Source organism: Magallana gigas, chromosome 3 (assembly GCF_963853765.1).
Source record: "Magallana gigas chromosome 3, xbMagGiga1.1, whole genome shotgun sequence".
Lineage (NCBI taxonomy): Eukaryota > Metazoa > Mollusca > Bivalvia > Ostreida > Ostreidae > Magallana > Magallana gigas.
The window spans coordinates 4,965,831-4,983,126 of record NC_088855.1 but is presented as its reverse complement, the minus strand read 5'-3'; the positions used below and the strand labels follow the sequence as shown (position 1 = coordinate 4,983,126).

Sequence of the window (17,296 nt, the reverse complement as noted above, 5' to 3'; positions counted from 1 at the left end):
GGGGGGGGGGAAGCGCGCGGTTTAGTACAAGCATTGAAAGGAGAGGGATATTTTTGAGGAACATATTGACCAATGTCAAACAGAATCCTCGCACCTGGCGCCCGGTTCTACTCGGAATGTTAGGGAGTAATCTGCGAATGATTACGACCCTGAGTGGGCAGGGACCAGCCAACAGCGAAAGTAAACACACTAACCAGGGCCCCCCAGCAGAACTCCCCAGCCTGACCAAACACCCCCCGGAAAATCTCAACTTCTCCGTGGAATGGCAGGCAGCGTATATTATGAGAAAAATGACAAGCCCAGAGAAGTGGCAGATTGAGGCTCTGTGACAGTCGTATAATATTAGAAAGTCAGCGAAAAATCGCCCTCGATCGGGTTACCATTTAAATCTGGCCTGTTGTTGGACTAACGGGGTCGTACCATTGGCGAGGTTCCACGGGGCCGGAGCGAAGTCTGCCGGGGACAATAAGGGTCTGAGATCGCCACGCACCTGTAGCAATGTCCGTCCACCAGGGCAGAATCTGACACTTATCGTTTAATTAAAACTGTCTGATAAATACCCGTCTCTGGGATATACCAAAGGACGATACCTACACATAGGCTGGGCCCCGTCAGGACATCCATCAAGGTCTCCGGTATCCACGTCTATTAGTCGCACCGCTCCTTTATTCATTTTGTGACGAGTAATTAGAACTCATTCAGCGCCCAGCGTTAACTACTTGATTTATTTTTTCGTATCGCTGATACACATTTATTATGTCATTTTCATGAATCCAATCGTTGTCCTCGGTAAATTCCGCCTTTCAACACTCTGTGCGTGAAATCAGCTGTTTCTCACGGGTTTTTGTACAACTTTCATAAATGCGAATTATTTGATGATTGATATTAAACTTGTTTCCACATAATTTTTCATTATCATTTTCCTTGAATATAATATTTTTAAAAAAAATGTAAGAAAAGGTAGAAGTAAAAATAAATCGTAGTTACAGTGAATAAAAACATACATGCATATCTGCTAAACGAATATAAGAAAGCTGTTATACTTTGGCACAAAAATTGAAATCCGCGAATTTTACTGTACCTTAATTATAAATGAAAAAGTAAGCTTTAATATAATATTATGAAATAGATAAAAACATGCTATAGATAATGTAATTTTATTCAATTATTCTTAAAGTTTGTATTAAAAAAAATCATTATATTTATCTACAAAATTATTACTGCAAATTAAAACACCTTGATTATTTGAAGTTTCGATTCTTTTGAAAAATCCAAAGTACATTTAATTAACAAATACATCAAATAAACATTTGAAAGGGGGTTTAAATATTTAACAAAACATCTCTCGCCAGGATCGGGTGAAATCTTCTTCTTTATTCAAACTCAATTTTCTCAAAAAAATAATATTTGTAAAGATTAATGCGATATCCCTTGTGTATTACCTAAAGCTATTCCGATATTTCCACGATATGCTCGTCTCACAAATACAAGATCCTAGTGTGCGTCGTAATATGAGGCGGGACTTCGGCTCGACTGCTGATCGCTGATTAGTGCATCCATCGGTCGGGGGCGGACCTATTACCTTATATGGAATATCGAGGCTGATAGTAAATCAGTTATGTGCTGATTTGGGGCACGCAGCGATTGAGGAATCTTTGCTTATAATAACAGTGGATTGCTTATTCTCATCACACTCGATGCGAGAAACAGACACCACAACATAAACACTCACTTCATATTTTGTGAAAACTTGTTCAATCATTTTGATTGAGTGTAAGAGGACTAAAAGAAATAAACCCGTGTGAATGTGACATTTTGATTCACGGAGAAAAATAATATTTGGAGTTTTCGCCGGAGTTTCAGGAATAACAATGCAGCCGGGATCCCTGCAACATCGCTACCACCCCACAGCAAACGTTCCCGGGATCAGCAACGGGCCGGGACTGAGTATGATGCCGGCGTTATTCGGAGACCAAAACTACTACCGACATGGGGGATACCCCACCATGGCTATGGGGGGACTCTCCGCCGCTATGTACTCCCCGGATCAGTATGGAGCCATGGGCCGCCCGTCCCCTTACTCCCATTACGGAACCCCTCACCAGTCACCCAAAGACATGGTCAAACCTCCCTACAGCTATATCGCCCTCATTGCCATGGCCATTCAGAGCCAACCGGACAAAAAAGTCACCCTAAACGGGATTTACCAGTTCATCATGGACAGATTTCCATTCTACCGGGAAAATAAACAAGGCTGGCAAAACAGTATACGACACAATCTGTCGCTAAACGAGTGCTTCGTGAAAATTCCCAGGGATGACAAGAAGCCCGGAAAAGGAAGTTATTGGAGCCTGGATCCGGACAGCTATAACATGTTTGACAACGGGAGCTACCTCCGGCGCCGGAGAAGGTTCAAGAAGAAGGACTCCAGAGACAAGAATTCCAAAGTATCCGACGACTCGGAAAAACCGGATCATCGTTTGGACGCACCCATAGATCGGTGCCATATATCAAAGGAGGATTTAGGAAGTTCCGAATATTCAGAAAACTCAAATAGCGGAAAAGAAAGTTTCGGAAAGGGACGAGAAAGCGAACCCGATGTTAAACCTTCGCGGTCGACTGTAACAACCAAACTAGAGCCTTTAGAGAACTCTGATGTAATAAATGAAAACAACCGATCCCATTCCAGTCCCAGCTCTCTACCGATCCCTGCCGATCCAATGGAACCAACCACTTCCAACTTTTCCGTGGAGAATATCATGACAAATTCTCACGTGAGTTCTAACTGTGACATCACAGGAGCAGGCTGTAACTATGCCCCTAGTCGCCCGACCTCTCTAGTCAGCCCACCTCTTCTCTCGTATTCCAGGTCTAACGACATTTACCGGAACATTTCTTGTAACCAAAATGTGTCGCCAACTCTCGGCTACAACTACCCCAGCAATATGGCAGCTCAAGCTCTTCTCAACCACACTACCGCCGGAACCGGAAACCCCTCGCTGAATATGTCGTCGTCAGCGACTGAAGATGGGAGCGGTGGTGACGGATCCCCTCAGCCGTCCCCCGCCCACATCCACCCGTCCCTCCCCCAGCCTAACTCCCTGAACCCCGCCATGTTTTCCATGTCGCAGTCACAATCCTACGGGCGTCCACCGAACGGCTGGTACATGGCACCACCGTCCGAAATCAACCACCTGGGTAACCCGGAATTCAGCACCACCTCGCCCTTCTCCACCGTCAGGGACGTGTTCGAGAGTCAGCGGCTCCTGAGCGCCCAGGGGCAGGGCCAGTCCCCCTCCAGCTGTCAGCTCGCGGCCTTCCGGAATCCGTACAAATCCCCTAGCGCATACAGTTGTGATTACGGCAAATTCTAGAGCCATGGTTTCCGTGTATAGAGACATATGCAAACAATTATTTTGTTCTTCTCTATCCAGTAAATGCCAAATAGTGCTAAGTCTTGACACTTTAAAGTGACAACAAAGTTTTGAAGGGTGTTCGATTTTTTTTAAACATTTGTGTTTATGTCATAATTTGTACAGATCACCAGGCTGTTGCTTGAACAGTGTTGCTTGTGAAGTGATTCGACAATTGCTGAAACTGTGGATTATTCTCATGACTGAAAAACAATTACCAAAAATATAAGAAGCGTTTTATGTACCATTTAATAGAGGTATCTATTTTGTTAAATATAAGTATATTTTGTATATTACACATTAAATGTGTAAAAGTTGGTGGTAGTTTATTACATAGATATATAGTTTCTTTAAAATTTCAAAAATCCCGAAAACAGTGAGAGTGTATTGTGAATCCCTATTAATATAATTTATCCGAATAAATCTATTCAGTGCCTATTTATCAAACAATTCTTGGGGGATAATTAAAACAAACTGGGAAAACACCTTGAGTATAATATTTCTTTTAGTTTTTATTAAAATTATTTCTGTAGCAATGGACATATCACAAAGATTTCGTTTTGTTTTATTTCAGTCTGAAATATTTTGGCGTGTGAATATTTGAGGCGTTTATTTGACAATTATTGAGATAATAAACAGCAGATTTACGGGTTTTCCATTTGGTAAAATACTTGTATAATCCGATACTAGGGAATCAACCGAGCATGCATGCACGTGAAGAACCCCGGGTCAGACTCAAAATGTTAGAGAGAAGTTGTAATTATTAAAATAAATTAAAAAAAAAACCCAAACCCAAATGTTCTAATAAATCTAGTTTGGTGCTAATTTCATATACCAAATAAAATATTTCAACATGCTCTAAATGATATGCATATTTGACTCTGAATAATTAAGCACTATTTTGTTTGAAATTTACAGTGCTTAGTTTAAGTATATAAAAAACCCTGTCTTTTCATATACTAAAAATAAATTTAAAAAAATACGTTAAAAATGTTTCCTAAAATAAATGAATATAATTCATTATATTGGAAAATAAAAATAAAGAATTATTCTAAAAAAAAATTATAATCTTTTTATTGCGTATAAAAACTCCTACGTATATTTATTTTAAATAATGAACATGTATTGAATTGCAGACTTAAAAGTGCTAACATAGAAAGTACAAATCAAAGCTGTCATCTCTATTTACACCTATGCCATAGTTAATGTCAATATTCCTCAACAATATCTATTGAACATTTACATTAAAGTCAGTGTTTACCTCGGGTAGGAATTTCATTGAACCCTATCAGTTCTGACCGGGGGTGGTGGTTTAGCCAAGCTTTGGCGGTGCTTTTGGGGGTCTACGCGAAAAGGACCTGAAAACGTTACGTAAGATCTCTGGATTCGATCCATCAGGGATGTAAATTGTGTTTGACGAAAACTTGATAATCTTTTCCTTGTCTTTACCGTCCTTGTCTTTCGTCATCTCATGTGGGGGTGTCAGATGTTTCTGCGATAACCAATCCACTCTGTGTCGAGTCTACAATACATCTATACGCCTTCAGTAGGCCAAACAAATTCAAGAGCGAATTTAAAAAAGTTGCCCTTTTTCCAAATGTAATTCTTAATATTATCCATTATGAATTCGAAAAGATCTCAGGTAATTTTATTTGGAAAAAAACTCAAAAGCCCCGAGAAATATAAATCCCTTTATCAGGCGTCAGTAAAGAAGTTCTTTTCTGAATGGAACGCATATTTTTATATTCAATATCTATGTTTTAATCAATTTGAAAAAAAATTTGCAAATCTCACATCCATTGAAAAAAAATTTGCTAAACCGATATACATGTACATCAAGGATATCAGAGGCCATGACGTGAGAATAAGGCTTCTTAGCCCGTCTCGCGTCTGATTTTATAATATTTGCGTCATTTCTGACCGTACAGTGGCTGTCGCCTTCAATCCTTCTACATTTATACAACAAGTCATGATCGCTATTCCAGGATCTTAGAAAAGGACGGAATTAACAGATATTTAACCCTTTAACCTTTCACATTGATTAATAATGTTTGCCTATTTAAAAGAAAATAATGATAAAATCCTCACAATAAAATGTTATCCTAAGAATGCTGTTTGTGTAAGTCTTTTTGGTTTGTCGAATAATTAAGCAATGAATCTTGGTAATTTCGGAAGGGCAAACAAAACAGGGGCCCGGAAAGCTCGCAGGTGTCTGAAAGAGCTATCATAATATTTGTGCTGGTCGAAGGGAAGGGAGGGCCGTGATATACCCGGAATAATTAAATTTACTGCTAAACTTAACTCCAGGGTATCGGAAGAAAAGAAATGGTAGAAATTTAAACCAACAATCTAAATTAAAATACTCCGCTGATAATATATATACGGATCACATTCAGCGGCCGGAATTGTCCGAAGGGTAAAATTATGTCAACCCATTGAATGGTCCAATAGAATAAGTCATTGTACTTTTAATAAGAATTCAATTTGAATTGACAAAAACAAACTGACAAGGAGAAGACAATTATTAAAAGACTATCAGATATAAAATTACTAATACGCATTACATGTATTTATTGAGGTGTAAATATTTGCATTTATTTAAAAAAAAAATTGTACTTGGTCATCTGAAGGCGATACTATTTCTATAATTATAAAAAAGAAACTGTTAAAATTAGATATCCCCATGACGTCAATATAATATTATTTCAAAACATTCAAAAATATATTCAATTCAGTGATCTAGAGAAAGATGGAGAGACATTGTTTTATTCTTTATTACAATAACCTGCTGTAACAATGATGAACTTCTATTGTGTCACAGTAGATATATAGGTAGAAAATTAAAATCAATATATCTGTGTTTTGCAAGTCGGCAGCTTCAGAAGATTGGAAGAAGGGGAGAGTACCGGTGTTAGGATAACCGATGTAAGCGAAGGATCGCGCCTTGATTATGAACAGATCACCTTGAGTTCCACCTGTTGGAACTTCTGTAAAATGTCCTAACGAGATTTATAAATACCCTTCCCCGGACATAACCAGACTCAGCTGTCTCACCGCCTGGCGATCTGAAACCAATTGCCTTCAATCTTTGTACTCACACCAAAAAAACTCAGAAAATATGTCTTGCACTTATTCTTTTTTTTCTTTCAAAAATGTAAATATTCATCAGGTTCGGCTGATGAGGAACAGTTGGTGATAGGCCGAAGTTGAAGCGAGTCCCTTCCTTCGTCTGCCAGTGACCGCCTCATGTGTTCCTCATAACCTGCAGTAATTGCATCGTTTCCTAGTCTTCTCCCCCAATTAATTTCTCTCTGTCGAAGTACACATCTAACTTCAAAGACAGGCGTATGTATACATTTGTAAAGGTGAAATTCCCAGTTTTCAAAACATTTCCAGACGAATTGTGCCGTCGTAATACAATGTTCTTGATGAATTCTCGTTTGCACGAAACTTCTGAAGAGATTTCTGCTCCATCTTTCAAACGAAACGATTACAAACCCATTGGAATCGGTAAATGGTTATGCAGAGACAGAGATGATTATGGGACTTCTCCGTAATGAAAATGTGTTATACTCATTCCGAAAAATGACGGTGCTTTTTTCTGTCTTTTTTTTTTTGGTTGGGGGGGGGGGGGTTACAATGTTCTGCGCTGCGAATTTGGTTTGCGATTACAGTTGATAATTTGTTCAAAATACAAATCAGTTATCTTTTTCTTAATTGATTTTACCTCTTTTTTCATAAATCGAGTCGCAAAAAATCACGAATGATCATAATTCTTTTTATTTAATAGTTTTTTCCAAACGCAATCAATCCTTAGAGGAGAAGATTTTAAGCTGCTGTCTTTTAGCGGGTTTCATGCATTGATAAGTTTTATATATGTTATCAATATTCTACCACACGAAGGACAATTTCAGCAAACTTCAACAAAGAAGTTTTTTAAAATATGAATTTGTCAGTACAAATGGCATAGTCCTTCTAATACAGATACACCTATGGGACTATTCATGGTTTTACCCAAATGGTTGGATTTGTGTTCAAATTAGAAAAAAGAGTTAACTTTCACTTCCCCAATCTTGGAATGCCAGAAATTTTTTGTCACAAAATGCGCCCACTGTAGTAGCGGTAATTTGGTGGGTGTCCAGGTGGGATTCCCATTAGGGTTCGTTCCCCGACACCGGGGATTTCATCGCCCGACCTGCTCCGGCGATTAGTAGTCCGAGTCAGACTCTACTTCAAACCCTTCCCCTCCACTGAGCGTGTAATTAAAGACTCCTAAGGACAATGAATTCACAGAGGTACACGGGCCTGGGGGAGCCGATCCATCAACGCTCCGGAAATAAAGCGAGGAACGATTGTCTGAAGAACGATAACTCGCGCTGAATTCGGAAACTGAGTAGTTTTTGATATTAAGTTCATTAAACTTAAATACAAGAATTTCGTGGTTTTGAACAATTCCACCCAGGCGTAAAAACTATTTTACGGCTCTATAGTTTTGATACAGCAGGCCGAAAAAAACCCAAACACTGATATATACCAGTACTTGTTAATCTTCAAAAAGGGGTACATGCTAGTTAACAGATAACGCTGAGATTAGAGCGATACGTGTCCAGGACCAAGGGTCAATGATAGCGGTCCTCTCCACGATAATCGAACCACCCCAAGTGTTCTGTCAGCCACCCCCAAGCGTTCATCTACATTCTCCGCCGAGAAAGCGACTGATACTAGTAACACAAGGGGAGACCGACTCGCCGGACCTGTTCAGGTGTCCCGTGTCCTGTATCCATTGGATATGCTGAAATGGTTCCTGGGGCTCGGCGTCCTGGTTGCCATTGGTTACCAGATTTGCGTCAGTGTCGTGCATCCGGTGCCTACGGAGCTAGAGGAGAGGGATAAGGTCGCTGTATTGGATGCCATTGGCCATATTGGAAACAATGTGGTTAGTACCCTTGTAGTTCAATGCAGTAAATGTATGGACATGTACTGAGTACTTGACATTTGGATCTAAGATATTTTCCCTGGGTTAGATGGCCCAAGATGATTTTGTTTGTGCGGGGGGGGGGGGGCTTATTTTTAAAATTTCACTATGTGAAGTTGATAAGTTTCAAATTTTCGCTGGGTCTGGACCCTGGATCTCCTCTAGATCCGCGTTTGACTTAACGACTGACTAAATCCCCTCTCTTTCTCTCGTTGCTACATGTAGCTGTTGACGGCGGCGAGGTTTGGGGTGGACCTGGCGGCCTACAGACCAGTCAAACTATTGGTGGACAGTGTCTACTCTCTGATCCTGAACGGAGTGTCCCCGGAACCGTACACAGATGTGGAGGTAATGAATAAATCGTAACACACTCCGTCATCAACTCCTACATTAGAGAACTCCGTATGATGATAAATTATAACTCTCCAATGTTTTCTCCACTTAGATCCGGGACACTACAATAGCCGAGGTTCCTGTCCGAGTGTTTATTCCCAGGAAGCAAAAGAAAGCAATGTTTCCCGCCATGATCTACCTACACGGCGGGGGGTGGCCCTGGCTCTCTGTGGGTGAGTGGCATCTCGGTGTTCTGTGATAGTATACCGGTTACCTTACGAACTTGGATCAGAATTATAAGCAAATGAAACCAGTTAGTACAAAACCGCCTTGACTGACTGCCTTCTGTCTTTCAATTTACACAATGTGCGATATCTCTTATAGATGTTTATAGCAGATTCCTCAGTCATCTGTGCATGGCTACCAACCTGATGATCATTGCAGTACGGTAAGACTCTTACGTCGTCATTTCTTGAAATTTTAATTGAAAAAAAAATCGTAAATGTATTTCAATGTTTATACAATTTTTTAGATATCGTCAACCCCCTAGTCATATCTATCCAGTCAGTCTAAACGATTGTCGAAATGTGACCTGGTCAACATTGGCGGGAAAAAGTGTACTTCCCATTCACCCGCGTTACGTCATAATCGGTGGAGATGAAGCCGGTGGCAACATGGCAGCTGCCCTTGCCTTGGAATTCCGCTCGAAAATTTACATGCAAATTCTTTTGAACCCCAAACTACAAATGTTTGATTTTCTGACCCCTTCATACCAAGATCACAAAAACATTCTCACCGGAGTGACGTCATCAGCCAGATCGGCAGTGGATTGGCTGAGATACACCGGAAGTTCTGTCAGCTGGTACCCAGCTCTTTTAAACAATGCTCACCGATTTCCATCCAGTGAGATCTTACAACATCAATCCTACCTTGACGCTGACACATTCCTTCCGTCTTATCTGGAGCTGACCAAGTCAAAAACTGTTACCACTAAAGACTATGACAGTACCATTGGCAAGGAACTCAAAGACCTCATAACTTCAGAATCTCTGTGTCCGGCATTAGCCAGTAACACCAAAGGTGTTCCTAATGCCTATATAGTGACATCACAGTTTGATGTACACAGGGATGAAGCTGTTATGTACATTACAAGACTACATAAGGACAGTGGCTCCAAAGTGAAACTCAAACACTACAAACAGGCTTTCCAGGGATTCTTCCCCTTTGCAGGAAATAAAAGCTGGTTCCGATTTAATGTCAGTGACCAAGCTTTACAAGAGCTGGTGGAGTTTATCAGCTTTCAGGTTCACAGAGTGATGAAAAACCCTGCATCCTGATGATTAAAATTAAATAAAACACTAAACAAACCATCAATCTTTTTTGCACCATATTTATCATATCATATTTTTTTCATCATTAAATGCATTTATTTTGCATCAACAGATTTTTAGAGAGATTTATCAAATGTAATGATGTATGAAATTCAAATCTATCTGTTTACATTCATTGACAAACAACACATTTTCACATGAATAAAAAAATCTAAGCACAAGTGATGTAATGAGAGCACCAGTAGATGAGAACAACACTGACTGAGGGTGGGCTGTTGCCACAGTCTTTTGACTGACCATACACTTCGGGAGCTGTGGATACAGGTTACTTGGGAATACCTTCACAGAAAATGTCACTTAGCTGAATCATTGTGAGGGAAATTGTAAAAATTCACTAATGTCTGTGTCCATAGAATCATCATCTAGCTGAGGTCCCGAAACTACATTGTTAGAGTCTGCTTGATTGGTTGTTGCTGCGGTGTTGTTAGTCACATGACCAATGTCTGTGCTCTGTGAGTTCTGATTGGTTGTTGATTCAGACTCAGTAGCATCCTCCACTGGCTCTGATTTGATTGGTTGGAGGGTAATGCCCATGGCTGACCTTAGTCCCTGAACTGATGAAATATCTGCTGGTGATACCTGTAATTACAAAGAAAATGTATCACATCAATTCCTTTCAAATGAAAGCATATATATCTACTTTGTAGAGATATTCCAAAAATTAAGTATATACATGTAGAATCAACTTTCATTTTTATCAATATACATTGACTAAATGTTTTTTCACATCTATAAAAATTGATACATAACAAGAATAGAATTCCTGGGTCCCCCGCCGGTCAAGCAGTATACTAGTATCGAGTCTATTGACCAAAGCTGATTTAGGAACTTGACCAAGGTAATAGTGGTATAAACATTTGGTATAAATTTAATGAAAATCCGTCAAAATTTGTAGGCATGAGAGCGCTTGCAAGGTCAATTTTTGGATAAAACGGAGTCATTATTGTGGTCAAAGTCCCATAATGCCAACAAAAAGTATCGACCAATGCTGATTTTCGAACTTGACCAAAGTATTAGTGGTATAAACATTTGGTATAAATTTAATGAAAATCCGTCAAAGTTTGTAGGCATGAGAGCGCTTACAAGGTCAAATTTTGGATAAAACGGAGTCATTATTGTGGTCAAAGTTCCATAACTCCAACAAAAAGTATTGACCAATGTTGATTTTCGAACTTGACCAAGGTAATAGTGGTATAAGCATTTGGTATAAATTTAATGAAAATCCGTCAAAATTTGTAGGCATGAGAGCGCTTACAAAAAAGTGTGACGGATGGACGCACGGACCCACGGACGGACGCCCAGCATTTCTATGTCCCCGCTCTGCGTTGCGGCGGGGTACAAAAAATACTATTTCTTGATCAATTGTCAAAAATGTAGTTGCTGACTGACCCCTTTGGCCAACTCTTTGAGTTCTTGTGTCACTTTCTGGGCCAGCTGAATTTCTTTTTCTGATGGCCCTGGTACGTGGGCCAGATGTGTGGGAAGCTTGGCACTGAGGCGTTCCTTCTGAGTGGCCTGTAGGTCGTTAATCAGACTGGCGGTCTGGTCCAGTCTCTCCTGAACTGGGTCCTTCTTAGGTTGTGAGGTTATCTTCTCTGTGAACAAAGCAAATTAATTCACTCAGAATGGAAATAATCACCAATTCTGTCAAGCTGTTATAAAAGCCATAGGTTTGATTTATGAGTTTTTGAATCCAAGCCTAATATAAAATTATGAATATTCTTATCATTTTTTGAAAAAAAACCATCTAAATGTAGTTAGATTCTACAAATAATCTTTTATTTATGTCCTGAATAACTTCTGTTCCTTCTAATCAGTAGTCTCCTGAATGAATGAAATGAAGCCAAGGAAATAGGATAGAAATCAGAAAAAATATGAAACAGTAACATACCAAAGTCATCCAGGAAAGACACGTCCACCCCAAGATCTCCCAGACTCTTCAGTGAGTTGATGTCAATATTGACTGGTTTGGTGTCCGAGCCGGACTGAGATTCTGTGGACCCTGAGGCCTCGGTGCTCTTCTCCTCCTCAGCAGCACGAATCTGTAGCAGGTACCAAAAACATGCTTCATCAGTTTGTTTCTAATAGTAAGGAGGATTCCCAATCCTGTTTGTTGCTCTCATAGAAATCACTATTACCAGCCAAGTGCTGTTGAGTCTGAATATAACTTAACTGACAATGCCCTGTTATCAACATTACTGATGTTGGAACAATCCTATACTGTTAACAGGCAATGCTTTATTTGCAATCAATACTTACTGTAAATGTACAAATTTAATAGCAGTAAAGTCCTATTTAGCACATTTTGTGCAGCTTCTTGATCACGAATTCAAGTCCCCACTAAAAGGAACATGATTTAACAAATACAGTAGTAATGCTAGCGTGTTGATTCTTACTTCTCCCAACTGCTGTTTTGCTTTAGAGTGCTCTCCCTTTGTAAGAATGTCCAACAAATGATCCACCATGGCAACAGCAAATTCACCAGAATTCTCCACAAAAGAGCCGATACTAAAGTATAAAAAAAACGTATGTTATTTTAAACAGAAAAAGAGAACTTTTCCAAGTATTTTTTTTTCTAGATTAAAAACAAATATAAGTAGCTGTTGAATATCACCTCATAATAGTTAAAATTAGGGTTATGATCATTCAAAAGATTTACACCTTCATTGCTTAAAAACTTTGAACAACTGGGAAGAAAACTACCTTTTAGCATACTGCACCCCCGTTTCATCGGCATAGGTAGAAAGTAACAAGTCCGACTCCTCTTTGGACATATTGGCAAATGTGGAGTCATACTGTGGGCCATAGGAGCTGAAGGGGCCATAATTCAGGTACATCACTGTAAACAACAGAAAATCCATTGTAAACTTCAACTTTCACTACTTAAACTTGGTACTGAGATGGCTGTTGATACAAGTTCAAGCAACATACAGAATAAATGTATTGCCCCTTGGGAGGTCACTTAATGTGATTTTACTCTAACCTGGTAAGCTTTAATTTCTAGCTTACCTTATCTAATACTACTTCATTCTTACCTGGAGTAATTCGATTTCTCTTGTCCTCCTTGAATCCTGTGATGGTCCCTGACCCAGTGGTCAGCTTCCCTACCAGTGAGCCCAGGTTAATCACTCTCTCTTTCTCATTCACTGAAAGGTAGCATAATTGTCTCAATGAATACGGTACCAACAGTCTTCTTAATTAATCCCCTGACTTCACATACACTTTAATTAACAAATATCACTTACGGATGCCATCATTGTCAGGATTCAGTAACGTCATAGAAGTACTGCCATCGTTCCTCCTCCTCAGAAACCCAAACTGTAATCATACACAATTTATCATCATCTGAATTCAGTAGATATTGAGATTGTCCTACATGTATATGACAAACTTAATTCTGTTTTAATTCTGATTTTATCTGTTTTGTGTCAAACATTTAAGTTACCCATTTCTTCGGTTTTACGCTTATAAAGATTTTTTTATCATTTGAATGTTTCTCACTTGCTCTGCACTTAAATTTTTCTCTTACCCAGCTTTTGGTTTTTTTAAAATTGTTTCTTTAATCCTATGTGGATTTTTAGAATATCTAAAGTTGTGCTATTGGGGTTTTCTAAACTGAAGAGTATTCTACTCTGGGATTTTGATCACTTATATTGCTATTGTGTTTTCATCCCTTACCCTTGTCTTTGGTTTCTGATACATACCCTACTCTTGGGCTCTCTCAAGGTTAACATATCAGCTGCATCCTTAGCAGCAGCCTTGGCCTGGGCCAGAATTTCCTCAGGGCTGAGATTGTCAGGAATTGCTTCAAATCTGCCCAACCTTGAATTCACAGAATTTCAGAGATACATGTACAATACTAAGATATATAACTTTACACTGTATATGCAACTGCATGTATTATCATTGAATGTCATCAGATCTATATATAGAACATGAAGACTACTGACTCCTCCCTCTCCTTGGCACGTTCCTTCTCCTGTCTCTCCTCCTCCACAATGGCTGCCATCAGCGCTGACGTCTCGTCCGGCTCCTCCACTCCGAGCTCTGCATACGTCATACTGGCCAAGAATGGCAGTGTCCGCTTCATGTTAATTAGTTTTTCCTGAGTAACATCAGAAATGATCAATAATAAATAACTCTATACAGATATGAAAATATCAACATTTGAGTTCTAAAAACCTGATACATTGTACCAATATTATACATTCTCTCCTTTCTCTCTCCTACTCCCCTCTCTCTCATTCCTTCTTACCTTTGACATAAGTTTCATCCCACTACTTAGCAGTTTTTTTGCTTCCCTGTAGTAAATTGTTTCTGGTCTGTTGTACGTCATAGCATTATTGCACATCAACACAAAATCCTTCTGCAAGAGGCAATAAAAAAATCAAAGTACTGAAGTACTGACGGAGTTGATTTTATCAATTATCATTCATTTTAAAATCAACTTATCTTGCATGGCAATTAGTTTCTAGTCTGTATTTGAATTATGCTTTTTTTATTACGGTATATGAATTTTTAGACTTTTCCGACAATAATTTTGAGAAACCCCATATGAATCATGTTGTGTAATATTTGAAGATAGGATCCAGGCACTATTGATATCGAACTCTAGTCTCATTCAACCAGACGCTCAGCTGTCTCAGTTAATCTCCGACAAGCAAGAGAGCCTCTCTGCTTGTCGGAGATTTACGGAGACAGCGAGCGTCTGGTTGAACGAGACTTTATTAAACTCTGGCGTAGGAACACATAAGACTACAAAAATATCTAAATTGTTATAAAATCTTACTATTTTCAAAGTGTTTATAGATAAGTTTCCTTGAAAAACAATGCTTCAGCATACATTACATCGAATTTTTCTATTATTTTCAAGAACTACCGGTAAGTCTTGTCAGCAGTGATGATTTGTGCTTAAGTCCAAACACTGTTTCACTTTCGGTTTACCAGAGTAACTGCATTGGAAAGTTGATTAAAATCAACTCCCAAAAATAGAAGAACTTTTGATTTTTGCACTTTAAAATCTTTTTACAGGTGTTTTCTTATGAACAAAAAATAGAAAAACAAGGTTCTGAGGAAAATTGTTATTAAGATATAACAATGAATAGAGAAAATATGCACTAACCTTGTACTCTACAACATTTCTATACTGATCGCTGTCAATCTTAGACATCATGGTACTTAGATCCATGGGGTGCAGAATGATGCTGGAGTAGCCTGGGGCAATCATGTCATTGACAGGGTAAGCAAAAAATCCATTCACATCCTTCCTGTAAATATAGAGAACATGCACCCTTGCTTTAGAGAGGAAACCAAAAAGTTTCTTTTTCTTTAAAATCATTTTCAAAAGCTTAACTTGCTGTTTTAAAGTTTGTTATGAAATGATGAAAACAGCATAATAGAGGGATGTTCCTACTTTTGCAGCATCTTGTGTATGTGTTTCAAACAGATACGAAGAACGCCATGCTCTTCCTGTTTCCTTGGACGACCAACTGTACGAGGCTCCTCCCTGATTGGTTCTACAATCTTTTCCTCCAGAGCGGGTTTCTTTGCTGGTGGCTCCACCTCTTCTTCCTGAGAAGCCTTCTCTTCCTCTGATTCTGGTCTAGGTCTTTTGGGCGTTTCCTGCAAAGCAAGGCAGAACTTTTTCAATCTTGAAAATGATTTAATACCTAAGCAATCATCAAAACACTATACCAACTGAAAGTTTTACATCAAAATTAATATAATCAAACATTACTTGAATAGAGGCCTCTGCATGTCTGCGCTTTTCTTTCTCAGCCTTCTTCTTCTTTTTCTTCTTTTTGTGCTTGTGTTTTTTCTCTCCTGATGTGCTGGCTGTGTCATGAAGTGGACTATAAACTTCTCCGCTGACCTTCAGTTTAAGACGTATTCCACCTCCATGTATTTCCTTTTCTGGTGGTGGCTCATCGTCTAGATAAAAAATTCCAGAGAGTAATAATTATATCACAATACTTATGAGTTATGATATAGTTAAAACTCGCAACCATTTCGATTCACCCACACCCCACATTAACATTAATAGTTTACTCACTCCGGTACAATACAGCACGATGAAACAGTAGTGCTCTTTGTACAGTAAGTACTTATCAGATCCAATACAATCACTAGATTTAGCTACGTAGCTTGATTTACCTACATAGCTTTATTTACCTACCTGAAGTAGGTTTATTTAGCTACTCAATCATACTTTTGTCTTAAATGGGCATTTGTACTAAAAGTCACACTAAAGTGCAGCAGTAATTTTCAACTTTCAACTGATCTGAAAACAATTCATAAAAAAATCACTATTAAAACTGCTGCTCTTTTTGCGCAAATGCAGTCAAAGTTTTAAAAGTTTTGGGGCTATGTATAACTGTTTATGTGTTACCAAACAGCTATTTTCTAAATGGAACAACAAAGAAGAACAGTTCTGGTTAACATGATGATTGATTGGTAATAATTCAGCACAATATGAAGTAATCACACTTATCCATGCCTCATCGCACACAAGGTATCATACAGTTAATCAAACAATAGAAATGCATGTGTTTCTTAAAACTGCTCAAACTGCAAACGCAGCGATGTTTTAACTATTTTTGCTCTTGGTTGCTTTTATAAAACTACACAGTACAAATATAGATTGACAATTCCTTGCGACTTTTTGTCTGTTTTACATAAAATGCGAAATTGTATAAAGGTAGCTAAATAAACCTACTTCAGGTAGGTGAATAAAGCTATGTAGGTAAATCAAGCTACGTAGCTAAATCTAGTGATTGTACTGGACCTGCTTATTATTAAAAACAAAGGATAAATTTGTTTCTAATTTCGTAAGTGTAATAAGGCAAGAACATCTGTAATGCTTAGTATATACATGTACGTCTCGGATATTACCTAAACTTCACTTGCTAAACATGCTAACGGAGTCAGTAAACTGGTAAAGACGATAACAGTTCTTGATCATCAGATTTGTCTTAAATTACCTTCGTAGCGTTTTTCGGATTTATGTTTCTTGTGCTTCTTCTTAAATCCCATCCTTTAAATATATTCCCCTATAAACTAGCCTTTCTTGGCTGTTCTTGTAGACCTTTCGACGCTATCACCGTCTTCTTTGTGGAAAATTATGCGGCGTACGTCAATGTTTATTGGAAGCTTGTCACAGGACTAAAATATTATATTTCGGATAA

General features: G+C 38.7%; 3 protein-coding genes across 3 annotated transcripts; 2 read left to right on the top strand and 1 right to left on the bottom strand.

Annotated features, from left to right (window-relative positions):
• Positions 1 to 1,619: 1,619 nt before the first annotated feature.
• Positions 1,620 to 3,730, top strand: LOC105321092 (forkhead box C1-A). Its single transcript, XM_011419283.4, has one exon. It carries the CDS (start codon positions 1,872 to 1,874, stop codon positions 3,372 to 3,374), a length of 1,503 nt encoding a protein of 500 aa, XP_011417585.2. The 5' UTR covers positions 1,620 to 1,871; the 3' UTR covers positions 3,375 to 3,730.
• Positions 3,731 to 6,841: 3,111 nt separating this feature from the next.
• LOC105321126 (arylacetamide deacetylase) lies at positions 6,842 to 10,091 on the top strand. The gene is made up of 6 exons (XM_066077691.1): positions 6,842 to 6,923; positions 8,024 to 8,349; positions 8,614 to 8,736; positions 8,834 to 8,954; positions 9,106 to 9,169; positions 9,254 to 10,091. Exons 1-6 carry the CDS (start codon positions 6,842 to 6,844, stop codon positions 10,056 to 10,058), a joined length of 1,521 nt encoding a protein of 506 aa, XP_065933763.1. The 3' UTR covers positions 10,059 to 10,091.
• Positions 10,092 to 10,095: 4 nt separating this feature from the next.
• LOC105321091 (bromodomain-containing protein 7) lies at positions 10,096 to 17,255 on the bottom strand. Its single transcript, XM_011419282.4, has 14 exons — positions 17,093 to 17,255; positions 15,850 to 16,043; positions 15,526 to 15,734; positions 15,235 to 15,379; positions 14,368 to 14,478; positions 14,063 to 14,217; positions 13,817 to 13,934; positions 13,358 to 13,430; positions 13,148 to 13,258; positions 12,816 to 12,951; positions 12,509 to 12,620; positions 12,004 to 12,154; positions 11,502 to 11,707; positions 10,096 to 10,691 (listed from the first exon to the last, which is right to left on the bottom strand). The coding sequence occupies exons 1-14, from the start codon at positions 17,142 to 17,144 to the stop codon at positions 10,419 to 10,421; spliced, it is 2,046 nt and encodes a 681-aa protein (XP_011417584.3). The 5' UTR covers positions 17,145 to 17,255; the 3' UTR covers positions 10,096 to 10,418.
• Positions 17,256 to 17,296: the final 41 nt, after the last annotated feature.